Below are 26,134 nucleotides of genomic sequence, written 5' to 3'. Positions count from 1 at the left end.
AATAAATAAAGTTCAGTTAAAAATATGTGAATGAAGTGTTAAAAAGTTTTAAAAGCCCAAAAGACGATGACCTAAACTCTTGAATAAAAAAGTAAGTATGATGTTATTGCAAGATTTTATATATTTTGCTGGATTACTTCACCTGTTACTGATGATTGATGATCAGTGCTTAGTGTCGAGTTCTTGTAGTTTTCATTCACAACTAGAATTCAAACAACATAAAGTCTTATTCTCTTTAAAAATGGCAATATGTCAAATCATAATAAACATGAAACGTATCTTTTTATAAAAGTATTAGGATGTCTAGCTGTATGTACCGAAGGATCTTGCTAACTACAGAACCAATATGGTTCTCCTTTACAACGTAGCTTGGTGATAAATAAGTTGATAATAAGAACAATATGCTGCCTGTAAGATCTGTAGGAATACCAGTTGTAATATTCCCCTCTCCAGGTCCCAATATTCTTTCATCCAAAACAATAGCTGGGCCTACAAAATTTCATTTTTAATTCTAATTTTGCATGTGATTATAAGGACCTTTAGGGATTCATAGATAAATTGATGAACATCTCCAATAACGATAAACAAAATTATCCCTTGTGTCGATTAAAATTTTTAGTAGAAAAGTATTTCACTGATTATTTGTACATTTACAACACCATCCAGATTTAGTGAAATTCCACAAAGTTTTTAAGCCAAAAAAAACGAAATCTTGTTTAAAAAAAACTTTGGGTACCAGCACTTACATAAGTCCAAAACCACTCTGTTATCTGGCAAAATTACCTGACTGACTGTTGGCAGAATATTCTGGAGATCTTGCTGGAGAAGCCGTTACTGACTCACCACAATCCATTTCTGTACAATATTAACACATTAAAAAGCATGATCAAGATTTCTTACCATAATATTTTATAAGGTATTCAAGGATCATTGCAAGATCATATTTTCCGGGGATGGAGGGGGGGGGGAGTAAATATATCAAGAGGGGATAGGTTTAATTCAACTGTTAATGGTGACCCTTCAACTTAGGGCAGGGGTGTATATTCTGCACAAGATTTATTTTTTCCCCTGCTACAAAACTTTTTATTTTTCTTCCCCCCTCTAGTTTTTTCTCACCAAGTAGGGGGAAAACGAAAAAATATTTAAAGAACTCTATATTTTATTTATTTTATCCCTCCTACCACACATTTTTAAAAGTTTTTTTCACCAAGGAGGGGGGAATGGAAAAAATGTTTTCAGTTTTCTTAATTTTTACATTTTTTTCCCTCCAACCAATTATTTTTTATTTCCCCCCCCCCCCTGAGCAGGGGATCCCATGTAGAATATACACCCCTGACTTAGGGGGTAAAATTTTTATAGTAGGGGCGGGAAGGTGGGTAAAAACGTATTTGGATATTTGGGAAAGGTTCAACAACAAATAGTGTAATTTCTAATTGTGTCAATCCTGTGGAACTAGCGGACATTCTTCGCCTATCATCCTCGCGTAGCGGCAGTTGGCCGGCGGAACCGCCAATTTCGATTGGTGTTGTATCCGATGGCGGTAGCGGCAGGTCTTGGCTTGCAGGCACAATAGTAGGAGGCACAGTCTTGGTACAGTCAGTCTTGATTTCTTCTACGACAATTATGAAGGATTAATTAAGAGGTGTAAAAAAGAATTACCTAGAGGCACAAATAGAGGAAAAACATCACTTGACTATTGAAAATAAAATGGCTTGATTGATTGATTACGATAAGTAGTTTTAACATTACGATAACAGACGCATGGATAAAGGCTTTAAATTACTAATCGGGTACTAGTATCTTACTTAGTTCATTATGATATGCTTTACTGGCTGAACAAAATTGTGCAAGAAGAGTTTTTCTTTTAGATCCAAATCCATATTAAATAGAATAGCAGCTCACCTGAAGAGGGGGCAGCAAGGCATGAGATGTCGATGGTTTGTTGACCAGAGGGAGTTTTCTTTACATACACATTCGCAGGAACTAAAAATAATACTATGTGTAGAAATGTCGTCTTTATATTTGGAATAAAGATAAACATCCCTAATGTCTAAGGATCTAAAGGAACATTGGACGGTAAATTGATCTACATTCCCAATGCTAAACAAGATTACCCCTTCTTTAGATTATAATTATTGGTTGAAAAGTTTGAATGCTACCTACTATTTTCAACTAGCCAATAATAATTCAGTAAAAGTATCCAAAGTTTTTAAGGCCAGCTAATATGAAAACGTAATTAGATTACAATAGAAAAATTATATTTGTGCGGCGTAAAACTTGTTTTGTTCTGTAAATAAAAGGAAGTGGGTAAGAAAGAAATCCGTTGTGGGGAGATTTTCACTTGAATTGTTTATCAGTACCCCTGTACCTTAATAACTTTGTGTACTTGTGTAAATAAAAGATTAATGTTTCCTTCCTCATCCTTATGTCTTAGTTTCGGGAAATCAAATAAATCAGTTTTAGTAAATACAAATAAGAACCATAGAGTAGTAATTACTTAAAGTTCCTTAAAATACTGAAATAGAACTTTAGAAGTGTCAAAGTTAATTGTTAACAGTCAAGAATAAAATATAGTAAAGTTCAAGTCAGTTATTCTTTTACATATCTTGATATGACTTAAGAATACAATAGATAGAGAAAGATTTTTCTTTCTTTACAAGAAAGAGCTTTGTTTTATTAGGGTGAATGTTAAATTGATTCTCATTGGCCCATCCTTGCATTCTAATTAGGGATGGCAATCCGTCAATTTTTTTGACCGGATTCGGATTCCTACAAGAATCCGTTCAAAAAATGGCGGATTCTCCGCGGATTCGGATTCTTATTTTTGGCGGTTTCCGGATTCTGATTACGGATTCTTGCAATATTTTAAAGGCTTTTTTTTAATTTAAGTGCTACCTATGTCCTAAAAGTTAATGTTCTTGGTGTTCTCTATAATTCACTTCCGATAATCGAAACAGATTTTAAAAGATATTATATATATATAATGATGATAATCTTTGCCTTAAGAAAGGGGGAGTTGAAAGAAAAAACTCAAGACGCTAATTTTAGCCTACTAATTAAGAATCCGAATCCGCTATTAAAAAACGGATTCTTGATTCGGATTCCAAAATTGGCCAACAATTGGGCGGATTCCGGATTCGGATCGTCAACCCTAATTCTAATAATCGATCACTAAACACCAAAACAGTTAATAATGACAAGAACCTGAAAGATTTTTCTTTACGTGCACAATTGAAGGATCTAAAATTATTAAATTATAAATCTTTAGAACCTGCTGGAAATAAGGTTATGTAAAAGATTTAGCTAATTGCAAAAAGCATACCTACCGATTTCCCTTATTCTAGAAGTAAAAAACGCATTTTTTTAGGGTAAAAAGAACCTTGTAGAGACTGACTAGGACTAGATTTTTAAAAATTGGTGGGGGGAGGACGAGGTGGTTTATATGTTCAAAATTTGTGTGATTAAAAATACCTCACTCTCTCATTTTTAAAAAGGTCTTTTAAAATCTTTATTACTTTAAAATTTTCACTACAATCTTTGTTAGTTCTGTTCCACTGCCATCTGTTGTCAAAAATGTGTAGGTACTATTTTTTTTATATTTACCTTTAAGGTGATGCTTAGCTGCACAAAGTTTGTGCAGAATTTGTCTTCCAGCCTCTCGATTTTCCCCTAGAAATAAGATATTGATATGACTTAGTGAACTATTTAAAAATCAATCATCAATGACCAATGAAAAAATACTTAGAATAAATAGGGAAACTTTTTATTTTGAATTCAAAGTAAAAGTAACTTATGAATAACATAAATTAAAACATTAAAAAACAAAAGTGATTTTAAGCCTTCTTTAATTGTTTAAGATTTACTATGGATTATTCGGGGGTGTTTATTCTGCATGGGATACCCTACAAGGGGTGGGGGGGTGGGGGTGGAAATAGATATTTTTTAGCAGGGGACCAAAAAAAATTATCTGCAGAATATACAACATATGGAATTATTTCAAATTAAAAAATTTAATTTGAATTTCCATGGTAAACTATCTTTTTCTTTTTAAATACCTGAATATTTTTGTTCCCAGGCAGCTAAGAGAAGGTTGTAGTATCTTGGTTTCTCAAAATACTTGAAATACCTATGTAATCAACAGATGGATAAATATATACTATATAGTACAATATTTTAAAATAAATAAAGAGAAATGTAATTATAAAGAATAAAGATTTACAATTAAAATCCCTTCACACTAAAAAAGAATTAACGTTTTCCACCCTGTTTTAATGGGATTTTAAAGCTTATGAAAAATTGTTCAGCAACTCCCCTCCCTCCCTTCTTAATTTCTGAGGTAATCCGTATTGAAAAAAAAACAATTTGGTGCACAAATTCTAAAACCGAATAAAAGATCTTTGAAAATCTACCCTGAAAATTCAGAATACAATTTAGTAAAAGTGCCATTAACTACAATATTAAAACAGAGTTGTTATCTAAACACATTATTCGAGGATTTTTTTCATACTGATAGATAATACGACGCAAAACTTACCTATGTGAATCAGCAGTTGGAAAAATACGTTCAAAACGGCGAGTTGTGTCCAATTCTTCCTCTGAAAATGTATACAAAATTATTATTAGTTACAACTAGGTATTAGCGTAACATCGCATGAACAAAAAAAACGGTCATTGGCTGACGAATGTGTATTATTTATCGATAGAAAAATCTTTGCTATCTAACAAATTCTAAAGTATAGACCTGAAAGTACAAGTTGTCTGGTATCGTCGGGCGTAAGGCGGTCCAAGATCCATTCTGGCGGCAGGAAGGCATCAAGTGTGGTTGTACTGCCGCTTTCTGCGGCTGCGGAAACTTGCATTTTTATAGAGTCCACAATTGCGTCGTGCTTGATGCGTTCAGCCTAAATGATTAGTGATAGGATTTTGTTTTTATAGAAAGGAAACATTATGAAAATATTGAAAGACAAGAAGTTAATGGTAAGAAACTGCTAATATACTGAGCTGGATCTTTAAATCATTTCAATGGTGCTCCACCAATGAGTGACAGAATTTGACGAAATGCCGCACTGTGATTGGCTGAAATTCGGCGCACCCCGATTTGGCGCACCATTGAAATGATTTAAAGATCTAGCTCTGAATAAAATTTAGAAACTTTATTCCTAAGAATATTGAGCGGACTAATGAAAATATCCTATATGTAAAATAGCTAGGTACCTATGGTACAATTTGTTTTGTTACCTTCGATATTTCTTTGACATAAAGCCTCTTGTCGAGACAAAGAGAGAGAAGGTTTGGAAGCCCCATCTTTTTACCAATCTCTTTCTGTTCAACTCCCTATATAAAAAAGAATTAGTTATTTGGTGATAATATGTTAAAAAAGCCCTCTATTCCCTTGAAATTCCATCTCTTTAGTAGAGCCTAACCCTTTAGGATGACTAACCACTTTTCCGAGCTAATCCAACTTAACTTATAGTTTAAAACCATTTGACTAACCTTTAACCTGTACCTACATATAATTTTCTAGTATAATCCCGTCTATGTTCCTTAGGTAATTAACAATCGAAAAAAGTTGTAATCACCTTAATCTTATTAGGGATATGGTATCTGGCCATATTGAAGACCTCAGTGGTCAAATGTGACTTAACATCAAGATCCAGGCTGCTGGAGCTGTGCAGGCTAGGGGAGATGTTCACCTGTAAATAGAATTATACATACAATTTGTTTTTATTCAAGGAGAACGGAGAGGGAGATAAAAATATATGTAAGCTTAAGACATTTTTAGTGCTTATCATATTACTAAGTCAGCTTATTACACAATATATCTTTAAAAGTATCTTTACAATAATATTATTTTTACATATTCGTTCACACTAGGTCCTAATGTTTATTGTTATATTACAAACTTTAGTCATATAGAAGCTGCGCTACCAAAGATAATGTAAAATTAAACAAACCTCAATTAGCCAGGGTTTCAACTTTGAATCCAAGAGAATGTCGAAACCAAATAGTTCAAAGCAGGAGTATCTACTGGATACATTGGAGTGAAACAAACTCACTATCTGACTCTCTAAGCATTGTTACTTCCATTAGAATTTATTAATAGATGGTTAAACATTTCTTTTTTTGTTGTTTATTTTGTTAAATTAAAAAGGTAAGAATATTAAAAAACAAATTTTTATATATTAAACAATTAAAATAGGATGGGGGGGTTGGGGGGGGGGGGGGGGGGAAGATATTTGCTTAACTTTACAAAAACTGCATTATCCATCTTATTTATATAGACATAAGGACATAGCAACTAGTCTATTATAATCTGTTGGCAATTCTAATGAAATGTTTCCTGCAGAGATGACTGTTTTGATCATCAAGTCCTTGATCTTCTCCCAGACAACCTTGTGGTCAATGCCCTCCGCATCAAAGTGTCGCCACAGAGATTTTAATGTCCATTTGTGACCCTGCGTTATTTTTACACTGTGACCGATATTTCAATTTATCTTATGGGGATATAACATATGGGGTATTTATAGGAATAGTTAATTAATACTTGTACAATATACAAAAAAATCTGTCTATATCAAAAACAGAATTTTATTGAAAAGTCTCTACCTACCTAATCTTGATAGATGCATTAGTATTTTGGAATTAAAATCATTTTCATACTATATACACCCCCCCCCCCCCCGCCACAATCAAACCCTATAAATGCATTATACTGAGTTACTTATTAATCGAAGCCCATACCATTTTAATTTATCTACTAATCTTACTATAAACGTCACGCGCCTGACTTAGCAGATCAAGGTAATTAACCAGTCACAGTGACATTCCTGGCAGGATTCAGCATCTTCATTGGAAGTATAATTAGAAGATTTCTTGTTGATACTATAGTTTGTGAGATGCATGTACACATCATCTACGCAGGCGCTGTCGTTGCTGTACTTGTTTGATGCGAACCTAAATATTTTTTTACGCATCATAATAACTTCAAAAATACAAAAGACACCATGCAGATAAAAAGGGATGACACAACAACTACTTCTGTCTCAATCTTCTTTACATAAGACCTAATTTAGTATTTTTTTGGTATTTTCTAGATACCTATATAAAAGAAAATCAATATCAAAGCTTAATTCTTTTTTGTATTAGCTTTTCAATATTTAATGGGGTAAAAGTTAAAGGGGGGGGGGGGGGGGTAAACACCCCTTTACCGCTACCCTTGACGTCTTTTAGTAATTTAGTAGCTCCTCAAATTGACTTTAATCCCAGAAATATACATTTATGGGGACAAATTACACATTGTTGTGTGTGTGTGTGTAGCCATAGTTTTTAAGTGTTTGGACCTAAGTAGTCATGGAGTAGGACGGGACACTTTAGTATGCAAGCACCAGGGCCAGCTCAAGGTCCACGCTCAAGTACAAGTACTTGACCCACTGTCTCACTCTCAAGGAACCTACAATACACATTATTTCTTGATTCCCTGCAGTGATAATTAGGAAACTTACCTCACCAAACCGTTGTCATAGAGATAAATCCTGAGTGGGTTAACACTGGTAACTAGAAGGTAAAGCCGCAGGTCAAACTTGGTGCCATTTATCAGGTACGGACGGGCAACATATCTGCATCATTTACCCAAAATTATTTGTTTATTTTTAAAAAGTGATATACAAAAAGGAATTGGAGGGAAATATTTTAGTTATTCTTTTATGGTCAATTTTAAAAGTATAATGAAATGTGCTTTATTAGAACCAGTTAATCACTAGAATAAAAAAAGGCGTCACATTAATTAAGAATGTATCAAGATTCTACAATTTAATTTATTAGATAAATTGCCTTTGTACTACAAGGGGTTTGTTCTTAGGTATCTTAGATAATTTGTTGACAACACTAATACCAACTCCACGAGCTAGGGCGGGCGGCTTCAAGATCCAACGTCCTAAAATGGGGAAATGATTTAGGAAAAGATTTAAATATACATGGCGTAAAGGTAATAGGTACTTTAGGAAATATAAAATTCCATATCTAGCTTCTAAGTAACCTTTTTAAATCTTAAGTTTTAAGTATTTGTCTGTTTGCCACTAAAATTGCTTTAAGTATCCAAAGAGACATTATGATCTTGTTACGAACTACTATTCCTACAGATATCATCTACCATTTACTAAAACTAACCCATGATATACCTTTTTCATTAAAGTTTGTTTATGGTTCATATGCGACTTACTGAAATTACCATTTTGTTCTAGAATTCAATGCGAATCGACAATAACTCAAGAACATGTTGACTTGCCTTTAGCTCCTCTACGTTCCCATACTTTCTTGAGCAATTTAGCATCTCCAGGAAGGACAAAGGTGCGCGGCAGGAACCCAAATTCAGCTTTACCATGCTTTAACATCAACCTACAGAAATTGTTATAAAGTTATATGCATCTAAAACTCCTTTTCGTGTTTACTAGGTATTATGTTGACATTTTACATACACGCCATAGATTTTAGAACCAATCTGATTTAATTTTAAAATGTTCTATTTTTCTTTAATTCTAATCTTTGAAAATAATGCCTATATCAAAGAGTGTAACAAAATTTCTATGTTGTACTTTTCGCAAAAGCTCAATCGGACCAGCAATTTCCGATATCATTTCTTTGAACAACAAGTAAAAAACCTTACTACTTTTGTCTATATAAAAAGATAGTTCAGTTTAGTACCTGTGATAATTACGCCAAAGTTTGTCCTTGCGACCAATGTTAAATGTTCCTGGGAAATGGTTGATTTTCTGGGTATCGTCAACACCCTGAATAGGTATAATATTATTAACCTAATAGATAGGCATAAAAGAAATTTTTCAATATGTGAATTTTGAACATGCATTTCGCATCTAAAAACAAACATGAGTAGGTAACTTTTAAACAAAAAAAGAAATAACTGTTATGTTGTTGTTATACATTTAAGTAAACGTTTAAGTCCGTTTAAATATTGAAATTATCAATATAAAAAAAAGTTTTTAAAAAAATATTTGAATATAGGTAAATAAAATAAAATCTTCAGCTATTTGAAAAACTATTTAATTATCTACTTGTTAATTCTCTGTTTTCCTATCCCTTAATTATTTAAACTAACTGACCTTGAACAAGCTTGACTTCATGTGTTTGCCCCAAGTAGCGTTCCAATCCACACAGTTCTTGCGCATGAGTCTGTAGCCTGAGTTTGAGGTAGTCCGCTTTACAATGGCGGGGGTTATGGTTGATAACTTCCATTTCATTAGTTTTCTAAAACATTGAATTAATAAATATGTCCTTGCGATGCGATAATAATTCTTAAATCATGTTATTTTTTCATCAGTTAATAATGGTCATTTTCGAGAAGAAAAAAAACACCTAAGGAAAACTATTGATGTATACCTTCCTATCCTCAATTTCATCAATTAAAAATAAGATGTAAAGAGCACAATTGGGATAAGCTAGGTCGCAGATATTATTATTAATAACTATTTTTTGCATACTAGACGAGTCCTTATATCCCACTACATAGAATTTATCAAGCCTATTAAGTTATCAAGAACTAGTTGATGCGCTCCTAGCATCTAGGAGCTCTGTATTCAAAGGAGTAAAGAAAGTAGGTATGAAAATAGCCTAAAACTAAAGGGGACTATCCACGAACAAGAGCACGTGATTCTAAGTACCTTCCAGCATTGATCCTAAGTATTTTCTTTCAGAATATAATAGGTCACTATTAATCATTAATATATTGACGAGAAAATTAATGTTTCACCATTTCAAGTTGAAGAAAAGTAAAAAAATGTCCAGCATTTTTAGTCAAAATTCTATCAAACGTTTTGTTGAGTTTGAGGTGTCATTAATTGTCCATGTTGTCAAATGCTAAAAATTAAAATAAGTCAAAAGTACATTACTATTTCTCATATGTATGTTTAAATTACCGCTAATATGGATTAATTTACGACATATTTAACATGAGTATTCGCATATGTATCATCAAATATCCATTTTATTAAAAGAATTAGCTTCATTAAAGTATATGTTACTATTATCAATTTTTTGTACATAAAAGTAAAAAATATATATTTTAAACTAATATATATAGAAAGTCGTTTATACTTATATGTGTCTGTACAAATCAAGTTTTTAAGTAAAAGATTTACCACATATATCACAATACTATAAGTTTTCAAAATCAATTAAAATACCTAAAAAAAACATGGTGAAATATAAATTTTCTCGTCAATATATTAATCATTAATGGTGACCTATTATATTCTGAAAGAAAATACTTAGGATCAATGTTGGAAGGTACTTAGAATCACGTGCTCTCGTTCGTGGATAGTCCCCTTTAGATAGAAAAAATAAATAGCTTAAAACCATTCTATAAAATGCTTCCATAAAACGGAGAACTCAATCAGTCAAGTAGTTATCAAAATTTTAAGCTACAGACAAAAATCTTATTACTTTATATAATAGGATGTGAAGTGTTGCAGCAAAACAACTTGGTTTAACAAATATGTGCTAAAAACCAGACATTTATGCACATCCCCAATGATGATACACAAAATTACCACTTCTAGGAATTACAATTAATGGGTCAAATTTCAATAACAGTCCCCAAAGTTGTTGAGCCAACGAAAAAGAAAACGTTGTTATAAAACTTTGGGGGCGGGCTGGTGTAATTAACACCCCCTCCCTGGCTAGAGACTCAGTAGTTGTTTAGTGTCCAATGTAACTACTGACCTAATGTTGTCTGGAAGTTCTCTGGCAGAAATCTCATTGTGCAGCATAAAGTTGATTGTTGGAGGAATATTTGGGAATAATGAGGGACGCAGAGGGTTGGAGTTTGTCAGTGTGGGTGCTATGGATATCCAACCTGTATCACCAGTTTATTGACGTGTGCTTTAGATTTATTAAAAGCAGGGTGCCGGAGCCGTATAATTTTGATGCGGCTCCGGCTCCGGCGAGCCGTATTTGGAAATACGGCTCCGGCTCCAGCTCCGGCTCCTACCTTAAAATTAATATATCAATTTTTTTTCATTATTGAATTTGATAAAATAAAATAAATAATATAAAATATTTTGCTTTTATTTGATTAAAGCTATATAAAAGTAGAAGGATGTGTGTCTTCTATTTGTTAAGTAACAATAGTTTTTCAGTTTATTATATGGAAATAGACCGTTGCCAAATTATAATATTACTTTAAAAAATCATTTTTAGCTAGTCCGGAGCCGGAGCCGTTTTTAACGAAAAATACGGCTCCGGATCCGGCTCCACCAAAAATGTTGCTGCTCCCGGCTCCCGGCTCCGGCTCCAGAACACTGATTAAAAGTATACATTTAAAGACATCAGAAATTATAAACTTCCCAAAAAGTTAAATTAGACCACTCTGCTAGCTGAAGTGATTTTTTTAGAAGTTAACACAGTCGATAAAAACATGTTTTTTTTCTTTGCACTGACCTAAGTATTTGTCCTAGAGTCCATTGAAAACCCGAGAAAAGTTGGTCACTTACAATATATATAAGCTGATGGTTCTTTCCATGTAAATTAAAGCAAAGTTTGTCACTAAAAGTTATGTGGAACAGAAAAAATTTAAATTACAGAGGAATAAAAAAAGTTAATTACCAATAAAAGTTGAGCTATCAAATTTGTGCTTTTATCGACATTCTTTGTTTTTGTTAGTTTTAAATTCTTTTTTAAAGCGCGCGACATCAAAATGGTTCCTAAAGCTTTATTTCTCTCGCTGCCACCTCCGATATTGACCGACTCCAAGTTCTCTCCGACCAGAGAGGGTGTATTGGAACTAACGGAACCTAAACAATTTCAAAATAATACTCGTATTTTGTTTCACTTAATGTTCATTCATCCATTTTTTATATAAAATTTTTTCATTCTTTTCAGTCAAAATCAATATCAAAAAGCGCGAAGCGGGCCGAAAATTTACCTGTGGATAGAGAAGTAGTTGAAGAGACAACACTGGTGTCATCTTCGTCACTATCTCCAGCAAAATCGTCCTCGATGAAGTCAGCAACATCACTAAATAACACAAGAACGGTTAAGTACTTCAAATATTATCAAATTCGAAATCCATTAACTGAATTTATCAAATGGCATCTCTACAAATACCTCGGGTATAATTGTACGTCTGAAAAACGCCCTAACGCCAATGACAACTATTTTATAAGCATATTTAGAAAGCTGACTTTTGAAAGTTTCATAATTTAAATAATTTTAGCGCAATTATTTGGCTAAGCTGCTTTGCATTGAATACATTTTTATCAATATTTAGCTTGCATTAGTTTTCCCTGTTCTAAATGACAATAAATATAAACAACCTTGAAACGGCTAAATCGTCTAGATCATCATAATCCAAGTCACTGTCACTCTCATTGCCTATGTTAGAATCCTCTCCAGCAACCAATAAAAGCTCCTGCAAAATATTTATCTATGATTAATAAAAATCATTACTTTTGTGTTATTTATACAAATAGAACGTACCTAAGGTTTCAGTGTTCATAGTATATGATAAAATAACTAAATACCTAGAATTTACGAGTTTTAACTTGAAAAGTGACACGAAGAAACATGGTGCAGCTCGATATGCAACGAGTTTCTTCAAAATTATTTTCATCAGACACACTATGGAAATGAAGCAAACTGCACTATTATATAACGTTAAGGGCTATAGGGTTGTGTAAACATTAGATATATTATATTTGTCCTTTCCCCCAACATACAATATCGTATCTAATTGACCTGTGTTTTGCTGGGTTCACTTTGTAAGGATGTAGTCAACAGGACGCCAGAATCTGTCACGAGTTCCAACTGACTACCACCATTTTCAACCTAACAAATTGAAAGTTATAAAACCTATTTGGAAATATTATAACACTGGCTGGGATTATTTATTTAATTTGGTTGAAAACTTCTTTAGAATTACTATCTCATGTCAAAAATATATATAAACATTATATACCTAGTTGTATCTCATCCCTATTAATGAGAACACAAAATCAAATGCTAAAAATTATCCATCATTTAGTCCAAATATTTATGTATAACCATATTCTACTATCAAAAAGTACAGTAAACTTATTTTTTTTTATGCCTACCTGAAAAGCTAAATCAGTAGAGTTACCACTGTCCCTGGGTTTCTTAGCTCCAGCGTTGCCGTTGTCCTGGTAACTTTGAGACGAATTCTGTCTGGCTCGTTTGTGTTGACCTTAATATTTCAGATCTTACAGTTGAGAAAAAACAGTTTTTCGTTAATGTGACATACTTGGATACCTATTTTTAAATATTATCCAAAGGGGATACTGTTTCTATATTTTTTTTTATTTTTCAGTTACTTAAAATACTGGCTCTCAAAATACTTTAAATCATTAGGTATCAAAATAAGATTGAAAATCATAAATACAATTTTTTCAAAATTAATGTTGTCGTTGGTTATAGTTCAGCCAAAGTTTAAAAATGGTTTGTTTCTTAATTTTCTATGCTTTTCTAAAACTAAACGATAAAAATATAGGTATGTATAACTATAAAGTAACCTGGTCCGACGGCAGTCTTCGAATCACCATCAGCTTTATTCTGTCAAAAATTGTTAAAATGTAAAATATTAGGTGAACAGTTGTGCATAAAGATGTTTCTATTGGTACAGGATATTTGATTTTACGGGATATCCATAAAAATCTTGCCTTGACCATTGTCGGCCAATAAAATGTCTATCAATGATCATTCCGTATGTAGCTAGGAAATTTTTTTAAAATTGATATTTAACATTCCTGGTTTACATGGTTCTTCTCGTCTGCTCCTCCACTCTCACTTTCCTCGAATTTTTCCATGTATTTAGATTTTGATTTAGTTTGGGTGTGAATAAAACTTGTTACTTCGCCTTTGTTAGATATTTTTAATCTACCATCTGAAAAGAATGTACATATTTTAATAACTTTAAACATTAAGCAAATATGACATATTTATATTAAAATTCTATGATAAAAGAAGAATTTTCAGCAGCCTAACCTTGGTACTTATATTCCATTAATAATTTAATTTATTGCTTACATAAATAATCTGATTATACAGAGAAGTATTTTTTTGTCTGTGGCAAAGGATCTCGCTAACCGCTAAACCTACATGGTCTTAATTAATTTGATTTAAATTAAATAAGTGTCTGAATCATGTTTAAAATCATTATTTAGACCTTATTTAAAATCTGAAACTATTTTGTCCCCTAACATGCTTTAAGGCACATTTTATTTTTAATAGTTCTTCTGTTTACATTCTCTGAACTTTTGACATATAAAAACCATAATTTTTTAATCATAATCTTCGTTTTATCATAATTTTCAATAAATAAAAGTAGTTTTATATAAAGTATATTAATTTTGACTTGGTATATAATTAAAGCAAGGAAGCAGTAGGTACAAATTTCACCATTAAAGTTTAAAATTGAAATGAAAACACCGCTCTATTTCGTCTCATTGCAAAGATCAACAATGGAAATCAGCTGGCTACGAAATCCGACTAAACAAGGTTTGATTCTTAAAAATATTTTTTGTTCATTTGTTAACTGATGATAATTCATAAACAATTTTTTTTTAAATTTCTATCTTCCAAATCACGTACGATGAAGGGATAATATAATTTTTAGGTTATATTAATAGTTTTATTCATTGTCAAAAAAGTTTAAGGATTAAACTCATGGTTTACAACGAATTTTACTATAATCTCAAAATGACCCTAACAAAATTGTTTTAGAAGATATAAGAGTATTTTTACCAAATTTATTTCATAAAACATATTTAAATAATGATAATGAGTGAATTATTATTAATAAAAGAATGTTTATTATGAATTTTAAGTAATTCCTTTAGCCCCCTCGCATGGTAAACATACTTCCAATTAAATTTATGCAGAATTTATACCGACAAATCAGAACTATGCTAGCAGACAAGAATAATAAAATCTCCTATGATTGGTTACTCTAATGTTATTCTTTATGTTTATTGGTTGGAATTTTCAATAATTTAACGCGGCTTCTGCGCTAACAATGTAAACAAATCATTTTTCATATTAAAAGTCACACATTTTTTTTTACATTTTGAGATATTTAAAACTAGTATGAGAATTATTCTTTTTCTTATGATTAATTTGGCGTTTCCTTCATATCAAATCTGGACCAAAACAAACCTTTAAAATGTTTTTAAAAAAACTTTTTTTTGATTAAAAACATTGGTTACGTTCATATTAATGTTTACATTATATACTATTGATAGTTTCCCGTTAATTGAGTTAGAGCTTTCCGATTTGGCTAGAAATAATATTTCCTTTAATTAAATTTTTAAAAAAATAGGGGTTGAAGATCAGTGCTCAAAAAAGTGTTAAAGTAAAAGCATCTGTTTTGGTATTTGATGATTTTTCAGATAGATATTTGTTCGTATAAAAATGGGAGAATTAAATAAGCTATTAAATGACTATATAGCAAGTGTTCCTGGAATATTAGGAATAATTCTATCTGACAAAGAAGGTATTCCGATTATAAGGTAAAATTATTTTTAGTTCTAATTTACACCGTAATACAAATTTTGGATCTAGTGCAGTTCATGCACGGTGAAATGTTCCTGGGGTAACGATTTTCTATAGAGATCTATGGAATTAGAAGGCTGCTTCTTATGGTGTTACTAATGGATTATTCTCGCACAAAATTTCAACCAACAAAAGAAGCCCTACAAATAATCTGGAATAGATTATACTAAATGTAAAAACATATATCTCGCAATGCTCATATAAATGCGCCAAAAAAAAAGACTTTTTGTATGCGTTTTTTTTCAGTTAAGCTTTCCCGGCCACTGTGCATCATTGGATCTTCCAGATTTTTTATAGGCCTGTTTATTTAGCTTAAAACGGAATGCGGTCATGATATGTAAGTTCAGCAGTTTGGCAGCTAGCAGTCTTTAAAGATTATTGATTTTTGGAGATAATCGGTACCAGCTACATTTTAAAGCGAACTGCACTAAATCCCAAATTTGCCAATTACACTAAATTAAAAAAATCTAATATCATATTGAATTATACGAGGACATTGTCTTAGCTTAAAAAAAAGGCCTGAGAAACTATTTTTTAAAGCTTTGCATTTTCTAAATCTTTTTTTATCTATTTTAGATGCAAAACTGACGATTGCCCAGAATCAGCATTGAAAGCACAATTTATTTCTGCCCATTGCACTGCGGCGGAACAGGTGATCACATACTTCAATTTAAAATTCACTTTTCTTTACACCCACCACATAATAGTTTTTATTTCTCCATGCCTGACTGTTGAGCTGTACTTACCTACTTAATAGGGCGTACATGATGAATAGGTGTTGGCAAGAAGTTAATATTGTTAATTTTAATATAAATATTCCTTGTCTTTTTATCCCATCCTTTAACATTGGAGCTGCATGATCAAAACAACCACAAATTTTAAGTGATTTATTTATCTGAATGAAATCTAAATGAGTACCGGTTTTCTTAATTAATTTATTTATCGCGTTTATAAAGTTTAACAACAGTTTAAAGTAATTTCGAAACGAGTGTCTTAATTCTACGATTAAACCTTATTGTTGTGTTACGTTTTATTATGGTCATTTGGTTCATGAGATTTGTATAATAATTTGGACTTAAATAGCAACTATTACAATGTTTATCTATTAATTATTTGATTTGAAATATTTTAGGCTAACAAGTTGGGTATGGGTACAACTGACACTATAATGGCTGTCTATGAAAATTATCAGGTATTCCCATAAATATTTATGGAGGAATTAAAGTGTAACTATTAGTTTACTACAAACCTACTCATATTTTCATTTATTGCTTAGGTACCAATCTTTTTATGCAAATAGTATGTTGTTTGTATGTCACCAAAAAAATTTATAACAGAGAAATAAGTTAAAGTGTAAGGAAGGTTTTAAGCTGTTTGAAGCAGAGGGGGGGGGGGGGGAACAGGAACTAATGTTAGGGGAAATTCCCACCACGTTTTAAGCGAAAATAAAAATAATTTTAGCGAATCAACAATTGTTTACTAAATGTTTAAATACAGTGTGTTTTTTTTTATGAGAAGTGGGGTAAAATTGCTTTCAAAAAAGTTCTTATAAAAAAAACACACTGTATTTTTCTTTTTAAGTTATCTTAAAAAAGAAATAAAAAATGTTTTTAAACACTGAAAGCAGAAGAATTATTTTCATTATTTTTCTCAAAAAGATGTGCAACATTTTATGTCTTTTTTTACTTAACATTTTCTCTTACAGGTGCTACACATGAATCATGCCGGGGTTGTAATCTCTGTCATAGCAACTGCAGATGCTGTGCTTAGTAAGTTTTATTTTATTAGTTTTTTTTTTTAAATGAAAGTAACTTTTGCATTAACGGGTTTTTAAAGCATTTTTTAGTACTTTGATGATTGTTAGTAATGACATATGGGATTTCTGTTTTTAATTACTATTTTAAAGTTAATTATCTTTGTTGAAAGACTACACTATATAGATCTTTACCCCAGCCTTACTTAAGACTAGCTTCTCCTTTAATTTTAAATTGCAACTGGTTTGTTTTGCCTATTGTTTTATATTTGACTTGTCTTTAGATGAAGTGAAAAATACAGCCGAAAAATTGAAGCCATTAGTTCAGGTGAGTTTTTACAATATTAGAAGAAACGTAAATGTGGGAGCGTCACTTAAATATTTTTTCTGAGGGGGGGGGGGGGAGGAGTAGGTAATATTTAAAAGAATCATTGTCCCGTTAAAAGCTTAAGTATTAAGCTAGATCACGATAGCTCTTCAGGTTCCCAAGAATTTCAGGTTTTCCTACAAATGCTTCAAATGACTATTATAAGGGGGGGAGGGGTGGGGGGGGGGGGGGGGTTAATGCAACCATCTCGTAATCAATTTGTAAATGGAACTTAGAATTCGAATTTCGATCGGAAATTTTGCATGAGTAATCCTTGGTAGGCCTATTTTCCCAAATCGAACAAAAAGTTGGAAAAGTAACAGCTAACGGTTGGCGGCTCAGCCGTTTACCCATTTTTTGGCTATTTTCAAGGCAAATTCATCACGAAACCTATCTACACATAATTCTCTTTGCTGCTCCAAAACTTTTTCAAATGATCTTAGCCGGTAGTTGCTGGTACTAGAAATCTAAAAAATGTTTTTTTGTATCATTTCACATGATTCTAAGCAAAAATATGTAAGTTTCAAACAGTTGATTCCTACGTAATTTATGACAGATTTGCCCTAAAAATAGCCAAAATAAAAAAACGGCTAAACGGCTGAGCCGTTATCCGTTACTTTTTCAACTTCATGTTCGATTTAGGGAAAATAGACCTACCAAGGATTACTCATGCAAAATTACAGATCGAAATTCGAATTCTAAGTGCCATTTACACATTGATTACCTACAAGTTGGTTGGATTAAAAATTTCCCCCCTTTTTGAAAGGTCTCTTGATTTATTTTATTTAAGTTTTTTTTAAAGAAAATGCTCTATAGTTCATTTTTCCGGCTTCGCTATTTATGGATGTTGTCATCCTTGTTTTAAGGGGGGGGGTTTTTAATGCAACCATCTCGTAATCAATGTATAAATGGCACTTAGAATTCGAATTTCGATCTGAAATTTTTCATGAGTAATATTTTCTATTTTCCCTAAATCGAACAAAAAGTTGGAAAAGTAACGGCTGGCAGCTAGCGGCTCAGCCGTTTAGCCGTTTTTTGCCTATTTTCAGGGCAAATTCATCATTAATTACGTAGGAATCAACTTTTTAAAACATTTTTTGGTTTTAATTCAAGTTAAATCATAGCAATAACCCTTTTTTAAGTTTCTAGTACCAGCTGCTAAACGGCTACAACCGGCTGAAAACGGCTGGGAGCAGCCAAGAGTATGAAGAGTAGATAGGGCTTGTGACATGTCTAGGGGTAGGTTTTTATGGGTGCTGAGCCCAAAAATGCTACCAAAAATAGTGGCGGCCCATCCATATGGCAGCTGGGTAACAGCTGCAGCTCAGCTGGGAGCGGCCAAGAGTAGAATAAGTAGATAGGGCTTGTGACGTGTCTAGGGGTAGGTTTTTAGGGGAGCTGAGCTTAAAAACACTACCAAAATTAGTGGCCGCCCATCCATATGGCAGCTGGGTAACGGCCGCAGCTGACCTTGGAGCGGCCAAGAGTAGAATGAGTAGATAGGGCTTGTGAGGTGTCTAGGGGTATGATTTAATGGGTGCTGAGCTCAAAAATACTACCAAAAATAGTCGCAGCCAATCCATATGGCAGCTGGATAACAGCTGCAGCTCAGCTGGGAGTGGCCAAGAGTAGAATGAGTAAATAGGGCTTGTGACGTGTCTAGGGGTAGGTTTTTAGTGGTGCTGAGCTCAAAAATACTACCAAAAATAGTGGCTGCCCATCCATATGGCAGCTGGGTAACGCCCGAAGCTTAGCTAGGAAGGGCCAAGAGTAGAATGATTAGAAGGGGCTTGTGACGTGTCTAGGGGTAAGCTTTTATGGCCATTTAGCTCAAAAATACTACCAAAAATAGTTGCCGCCCTCCATATGGCAGTTGGGTAACAGCTGCAGCTCAGCTGGTAGCGACCAAAAGTAGATGAGTAGATAGGGCTTCTGATGTGTTCAGGGATAGGTTTTAATGGGTGCTGAGCACAAAAATACTACTAAGATTAGTGCCGGCCTATCTATATGGCAGCTGGGTAATGGCAACAGCTCAGCTGTTAGCCGTTTTTTTATGAGGATATCATTGATTATTTCAGTCGAATTAAACTTCTCCCAATTAACATTAAAACTTTTTTTCATGGACATAATACTAATAACTCTTTTTCAATTACTTGATTTCACTGTTATAAGAGCTGAAAACTACCAAAAATGGCTAAAAACAGCTAGGGGTAGGTTTTTATGGATGTTGAGCTCAAAAATATTACCAATAAAAGTGGGGGCCCATTCATATGACTGCTGGGTAACAGCTACGGCTGAGCAGCAGCTGTTACCCTGCTGCTATATGGATGGGCCTTTCTATTTTTGGGAGTATTAATGAGCTTGGCACCTACAAAAACTTACACCTCCTTGACACATCACAAGCTATGCCCTAAACCTGTAGGTACGATTATTTGTTGGTAACTGTACTCAGCTAATTTCAGCTGTTTAACAGCTAAATAAATTAATTGATAAGGTGTTGTTATTAATAATATAAAATGACAATTGAAGAAGTGTATTCATACTGAAATATACAATATTTGGTTATTCTTTAATATTTTTGGTAGTGTTTTTGAGCTTAGCCCCTATAAAAACCTACCCCTAGACACCTCACAAGCCATATCTACTCATTCTACTTTTCTTAGCCGCTCCCTGCTAAGCTGCAGCTGTTACCCAGCTGCCATATGGATAGGCTGCCACTATTTTTAATAGTATTTTTGAGCTCAGCACCCATAAAAACCTACCCCTAGACACCTCACAAGCCCTATGTACTCATTCTACTCTGAGCCGCTCCCAGCTTAGCTGCAGCTGTTACCCAGCTGCAGCTGTTACCCAACTGTAATATTGATAGGCTGCCACTATTTTTAATAGTATTTTTGAGCTCAGCACCCATAAAAACCTACCCCTAGACACCTCACAAGCCCTATGTACTCTCTCTACTCTTGGCCGCTCCCAGCTGAACTGCAGCTGTTACCCAGCTGCCATATGGATGGGCTGCCACTTTTTTTGGTAGCATTTTTGAGCTCAGCACCTATAAAAACCTACCCATAGACACGTCACAAGCCCTATCTACTCTTCATACTTTTGGCCGCTCCCAGCTGAGCTGCAGCTGTTACCCAGCTGCCATATGGATGGCCGCTACTATTTTTGGTAGCATTTTTTAGCTCAACACTCATAAAATCCTACCCCTAGACATGTCACAAGCCCTATCTACTCTTCATACTCTTGGCGGCTCACAGCCATTTTCAGCCGGTTCTAGCTATGATTCAACATAAATTAAACCAAAAATATGTTTTAAAAAGTTGATTTCTACGGAATTAATGATGAATTTGCACTGAAAATAGGCAAAAAACGGCTAAACGGCTGAGCCGCCAGCTGCCAGCCGTTACTTTTCCACTTTTTTGTTCGATTTAGGGAAAATGGACCTACCAAGGATTACTCATGCAAAATTTCCGATCGAAATTCGAATTCTAAGTGCTATTTATACATTGATTACGAGATGGTTGCATTAACCCCCCCCCCCCCTTTAATCTTGTTTGAGCAAAACAACATTTAAATGTTTATACCAAATAACCATGCAAGTTATTTAAAACGTTGTACTGTTATTCTATTTATAGATTTACATAAATTGCACAAAAGTTAGTTTAGTAGTGTGACTATATTAAAAATAAAATGTTTTTACTGGTTTGTTGAAAATATTCAAGGGATAAATGACCCCTTTTATGTGCTTCTGTCTTTTTCTTTATTTACCTATTTATTTAGAATTTCTTCAACCTTTTTTAAACCTGGATAATATTCCTATCTTTTAACTGTACTTGGAAATTTTAGGTGTTGTATTTTGTTATTTGATCCAACTTTTATGTTTTAGTTTTCGTTTATTTTTTTCTCTATAGCTTGCTATTGAACGTAATACTTGTTTGTATGTTCATTAGGGCGGGTTCATATCGGAATTAGACAAAGAGGGGATGTGCAACAGATAAAACTAACTTAAAGAAAATTTCTGACCTCAAAAAGAATATTAAAAAATTGATATTTAGAATGCGACCACTTAAAAATGTATTTCATTAATAAAGATATGCAAAGAGGACATTCAAGTCATCTCTACTTATTATCTCAGTTTCTATAAGTGCTAGAGGGCTAACTATTTTTGTGCATTTCCCCAGTTATGTAATAAATTTCCGACTATAAGTCAGTCAAAGTCATATTTCGCTTCCTTAACCTTTATTTACCAACCTTTTACCAACGACCAGACATAAAATTACATAGCTATTTGTCAATGATAGTAAAAAAAAATTATTAAACGAGAATGATTGCTTCATGGTGCTCCCAGGAAAGGTCTTGAGGAGTAGAATCAGAAACTTTTGTACGTTTCAAAATATCTCATTCCTAGCCTTAGAAATGACTAAAACAACCACCATTTTTAAAGGTTTATTGAGAATTGTCCAATTTGTAGAGTTTTTTTGAGATTTTCTCAGGTTAGGAACGAGATATTTTGAAACGGTCAAAAGTTCCTGATTCTACTCCTTAATGCCTTTCCTGGGAGCACCATGAAGCCATAGTTCTGATTCAATAAATTTTCGACACCCATTTACAAATAACTATACAATTGAACGTCTGGTCGTCAGCGGTTTTAAGACTTAGGATAAATTTTAAATCATCCAGAGGTGTAATATACTCATAAAAATCGTTTGCAGATCCACGCTTATGTCTCAGAAAAAAATGTTCAAAATCGACCCACCCTAATGTATATGAAGTTATTTGTTACCTACTCATCAAACTTTTCAAATAGTTTAAAATCAAATTAGGATAGGAATTTCATGTTTTCAAAACTCTAGAAGCTGTATAATTGCTTGCCCCTTCCTTTCTTATTCAGACATTTTAAAACTTTAAAAACATTATTGACTTTCTCTCATAAATACTTTAAAGCTTTGCATCCATAAAAATCTTTGAACGACTTCCTTTTATTCCCCAGACTCCCTATTAAACACTTTTTTGTATTTTACATTTTTTTCCAAGATGGGATAATTCATCATTGAACACAAGTATGACGTGATTAATTTTGTTCAATTATCTGAAAAACTATTTGTTCTTTTTAAAATCTACTAGCGGCTTCGCCCCTAGCTTCTAGGGATCTTAAGGGACGGACAGACGGACAGACAGACAGACAGACAGACAGACAGACAGACAGACAGACAGACAGACAGACAGACAGACAGACGGACGGACAGACAGACATCATTCTACTTTGTATTATAGATAATACAAAATGGCTTGATGTCTGTCCGTCCCTTAAGATCTCGGTAACCACTGAACCGATCGAATTCTACTCTTTAGGGTATATACCTATTGGTCCTGTGGTGGTTTTAAGCTATTTTCTTGGGGGGGTGGGACACCCCCAACCCTCCTAAAAAGGAAAATTTCCCCTCCCCCCCAAAATAAATTCATGGTGCTGCCCATAAATTATGGACAGCACAAGAATTTTTTTTTATTTAAGAAGAAATATTGGGGGGGGGGGGGATTTCTTTTTCAGGGGCAATTTCTTTTTGAAGCGTGGAGACCATACACCTAAATAGTCATATACCCTCCCTGGACCTACGAGAAGCTTCACTGTAAAGGGAAATCATATCGGTCAAACGATTAGTTAGATCTTTCGGTATATTTCGAAAGAAAAATTGAGAAAAAAAAATATTTTTGAAGGGTGGCGTATTTTTTTGGGGAAAGTTTTAACGAAAGGACTTATGAAAATGAAGCTTCCATGCAGCGGTTAGCAAGAGCTTTTGGTACAGATAGACTTACATACATCCTTAATTCCACGTTTATAATATCATAGGGGGAAATTGTGTACATTTTTGATAAAAGCGATATTTACAAATTTTATAAAGATGAGTGAATACGTAGTATGTAAAGTTTCCAGAATTTACTCTTTCATCTATATTCATTTCAATTCTTTTTTACAAAAAAGTTAAAGTTTTATATACTTAAAATTAAGGCATCACAATCCGAATCCGATTTTGTGCCTCCTTGGTTGAAATATAAATTGTAATACTTTTCTTCCAGTTTAATAGTTATTTCTTGCATCGTAATATAAACAGCTTTCCGCGGATATAAAATGTACAAGTATAAGATGAAAACCAGATTTTTAGCCCCGAGATGCACGGGCCAAAAAAAATGGTTTTAATCTTATGATTGTACATTTTTATATTCGTAGAAAACTGGATATAATATGATGCTAGACATAGTTTTTTTCGTATTGATGAGAACCGGTTTTAATCCACATGTTTCGAATAAATACGAGAAATACTTTTCTTTTGGTATAGGAATAGTTATTTATCGCATTGCTTTCCAAAAGTTCAGGCTAATAAATGGTTTTATTTTTATGAATTTTATTTAATTACCCGCGGAAATTTGTACACGGTGCTATACATGGCAGTGAGAACCGGTTCTAATCCAGCGGATTTCAATCGGTTTTGAAACCACAATGAAAAACAACACGTTTAATAAAAACTTGATGTTTATTTTCCCTAGCAATATGATATCTAATCTAAGGTATTCAATTTTCGCTTTTGCAGTAAATTTATGCAATTTTACTATCTTGATTTTAAATATTTTTTAGGATATTTCTTTGGCTGTGATTGACCCTGTTTAAATGATGTAAAGAACCTCAAATTGAAACTTAAAATATCAACGATTTTATAATAATTATGTAGTTTTTTTTGCATTTTAAATGATTGGATTAATTAAGACTTTTGTAATGAAACATTTCATAATACTGTAGGTATTAAAATGGCCATTTCTATTACAAAAATAACTTAAATAAATTTGATTATGGCTTTATGATTTATATATTTTGATCAATTGTATTCCATCTGATTTTTATGATAATATTGTAATGATATTTTTGCACACTTAAATGATTATAATAAATATTTAATAAAAAGTGTAGCATCAATAAAATATTTATATTACCCAAATGTTTTCAGATTGTTGTAAAATGGTTATAGGTGCTAATAAAGAGATACCATGAATATTCCAATGACCATGATCATTCCATATAATTTACATATTGTTCGTCTGTCCTTCCATGCTATTGTGATACTAAGCCCATAACTGAATTTATATGGGTCTGCTGTGCTTCTCTTGATATTCTGATAAGATTTGTTAATAGGGATGGCAATCCGTCAAATTTTTGGATCGTATTCGGATTCTTACAAGAATCTGTCCAAAAAATGGATCCCGGATTCTTGCAATATTTTAAAAGGCTTTTTTTAAAAAAAAAATAAGGGATCTACTGCAGTTCACGGTAAAATATTGCTGGTAACGAACATTGCCAAAAATTTATGAATTTTGAAGGTTGCTAGCTGCCAAACGGCTGAACGTACAGATCATACCCGCACATCATTTTAAGCGGCATAATAAGGCCTACAAATTATCTGGAATAGCCAAGATCCAATGATACACAGGGAAAGCTTCGCTGAAGAAAAACCTCGTAAAAATAGGCTTTTTTCACGCATTTCTCTGCACTGCGAGATAATTATGCATTATTGATTTATGACTATTCCAGATTATTTAAAGGCCTTCTTATGCCGCTTAAAACAGTGTGCGGGCATGATCTGTACGTTCAGCCGTTTGGCAGCTAGCAGCCTTTAAAATTTATAGATTTTTGGCAATATTCGTTACCAGCAATATTTTACCGTGAACTGCAGTAGATCCAAAATACAGGGCGACCACTGCATACTATATATACTATTTATATTATATAGGATGAATGTGGATACTATATCATACTATATGACAAAAATTTACTATATATACTATATAATATTACCTTTTTTTGACCAAAATTTACTATATATACTATATGATATTACATTTATATAACAAAAAACGAATATTGTCAGTTTTGTGACAACGCCTCTTAAGGTGCGTTTTGTCTTATATTTTCACTGTTGGTTTTCTCCTATTTCTAGCCCCTGCGGGGCAATCATTAACTTTTATCTTACCTAACCTAACCTTCAATAACCTATCAAAAGTTAACTGTGATAAGGCAAAAATACATAAAGCTCTACAGGTAAAAGATTAAAATTTCTTATTTGAATAGTTAGAGTTCAGAATATGCATCTATTTAGATGATATTAAAATATCTGAAGGACAAATTAAAATCGGCCATCAAGTTTAGGTCCTGTAGGTCTCCAAGTCTTCTCTGGGCAGAGTCCACATGGAGGCCTGCAGCACCTGAACCTGGAGAGCAATTGTATTTTTTCTTCAGATATGTAAAATTGTAAATAACATCTAAAAAGATGTTTATGAGAAATTTTGATTTTTACCTTTCCAGAGTCCACCTGGAGGCCTGCAGCACCTTAACCTGGAGCTCAATTGTCATTTTTTCTTTAAATACATAAATAACATCTAAAACTAAGCCT

The 26,134-nt window shown here is 33.1% G+C and overlaps 2 protein-coding genes across 6 annotated transcripts in view; one reads left to right on the top strand and one right to left on the bottom strand.

Moving 5' to 3' along the window:
* Nucleotides 1-26,134, bottom strand: part of LOC145330498 (tubulin polyglutamylase ttll-4-like) — a 436,474-nt gene that overhangs the window by 1,296 nt on the left and 409,044 nt on the right. For 3 of the 5 annotated variants that reach the window (XR_013883432.1, XR_013883431.1, XM_080175127.1), the window contains exons 2-29: nt 13,776-13,911; nt 13,539-13,581; nt 13,104-13,213; nt 12,748-12,837; nt 12,327-12,421; nt 11,936-12,027; nt 11,717-11,804; nt 10,735-10,869; nt 9,117-9,261; nt 8,701-8,786; nt 8,285-8,394; nt 7,831-7,933; nt 7,503-7,616; nt 6,831-6,954; nt 6,343-6,458; nt 5,955-6,069; nt 5,580-5,693; nt 5,239-5,334; nt 4,742-4,901; nt 4,535-4,595; nt 4,056-4,126; nt 3,604-3,669; nt 3,205-3,240; nt 1,903-1,983; nt 1,449-1,612; nt 784-859; nt 409-489; nt 143-202 (exon numbers count right to left, since the gene is read on the bottom strand). Coding sequence is in view for 3 of the 5 variants with exons in the window: in XM_080175127.1 (XP_080031253.1) it covers nt 143-202; nt 409-489; nt 784-859; nt 1,449-1,612; nt 1,903-1,983; nt 3,205-3,240; nt 3,604-3,669; nt 4,056-4,126; nt 4,535-4,595; nt 4,742-4,901; nt 5,239-5,334; nt 5,580-5,693; nt 5,955-6,069; nt 6,343-6,458; nt 6,831-6,954; nt 7,503-7,616; nt 7,831-7,933; nt 8,285-8,394; nt 8,701-8,786; nt 9,117-9,261; nt 10,735-10,869; nt 11,717-11,804; nt 11,936-12,027; nt 12,327-12,421; nt 12,748-12,837; nt 13,104-13,213; nt 13,539-13,581; nt 13,776-13,832 (2,689 nt within the window). In the remaining 2 variants the exon portion in view is untranslated. The remainder of the gene's footprint in view (nt 1-142; nt 203-408; nt 490-783; nt 860-1,448; nt 1,613-1,902; nt 1,984-3,204; nt 3,241-3,603; nt 3,670-4,055; nt 4,127-4,534; nt 4,596-4,741; nt 4,902-5,238; nt 5,335-5,579; nt 5,694-5,954; nt 6,070-6,342; nt 6,459-6,830; nt 6,955-7,502; nt 7,617-7,830; nt 7,934-8,284; nt 8,395-8,700; nt 8,787-9,116; nt 9,262-10,734; nt 10,870-11,716; nt 11,805-11,935; nt 12,028-12,326; nt 12,422-12,747; nt 12,838-13,103; nt 13,214-13,538; nt 13,582-13,775; nt 13,912-26,134) is intronic. The other 2 variants (XM_080175129.1, XM_080175128.1) reach the window with 2 other exon arrangements.
* Lamtor3 (Late endosomal/lysosomal adaptor, MAPK and MTOR activator 3) lies at nt 15,361-24,651 on the top strand. The gene is made up of 6 exons (XM_080175133.1): nt 15,361-15,533; nt 16,153-16,228; nt 16,709-16,768; nt 17,282-17,345; nt 17,614-17,657; nt 24,328-24,651. The coding sequence occupies exons 1-6, from the start codon at nt 15,436-15,438 to the stop codon at nt 24,358-24,360; spliced, it is 375 nt and encodes a 124-aa protein (XP_080031259.1). The 5' UTR covers nt 15,361-15,435; the 3' UTR covers nt 24,361-24,651.

The sequence above is a fragment of the Acartia tonsa genome, chromosome 10 (genome assembly GCF_053477335.1).
Source record: "Acartia tonsa isolate MP-2025a chromosome 10, ASM5347733v1, whole genome shotgun sequence".
NCBI lineage: Eukaryota > Metazoa > Arthropoda > Copepoda > Calanoida > Acartiidae > Acartia > Acartia tonsa.
This window is presented reverse-complemented; position numbering and strand designations above follow the sequence as displayed.

Excerpts from the sequence above, each read along its gene's own strand:
- Lamtor3 (XM_080175133.1), top strand. The coding sequence starts at position 15,436 with ATGGGAGAATTAAATAAGCTATTAAATGACTATATAGCAAGTGTTCCT. Across the intron at positions 16,229-16,708 it reads ATTGCACTGCGGCGGAACAG|GCTAACAAGTTGGGTATGGG; the intron begins GTGATCACATAC and ends GAAATATTTTAG. Across the intron at positions 16,769-17,281 it reads CTGTCTATGAAAATTATCAG|GTGCTACACATGAATCATGC; the intron begins GTATTCCCATAA and ends TTTCTCTTACAG.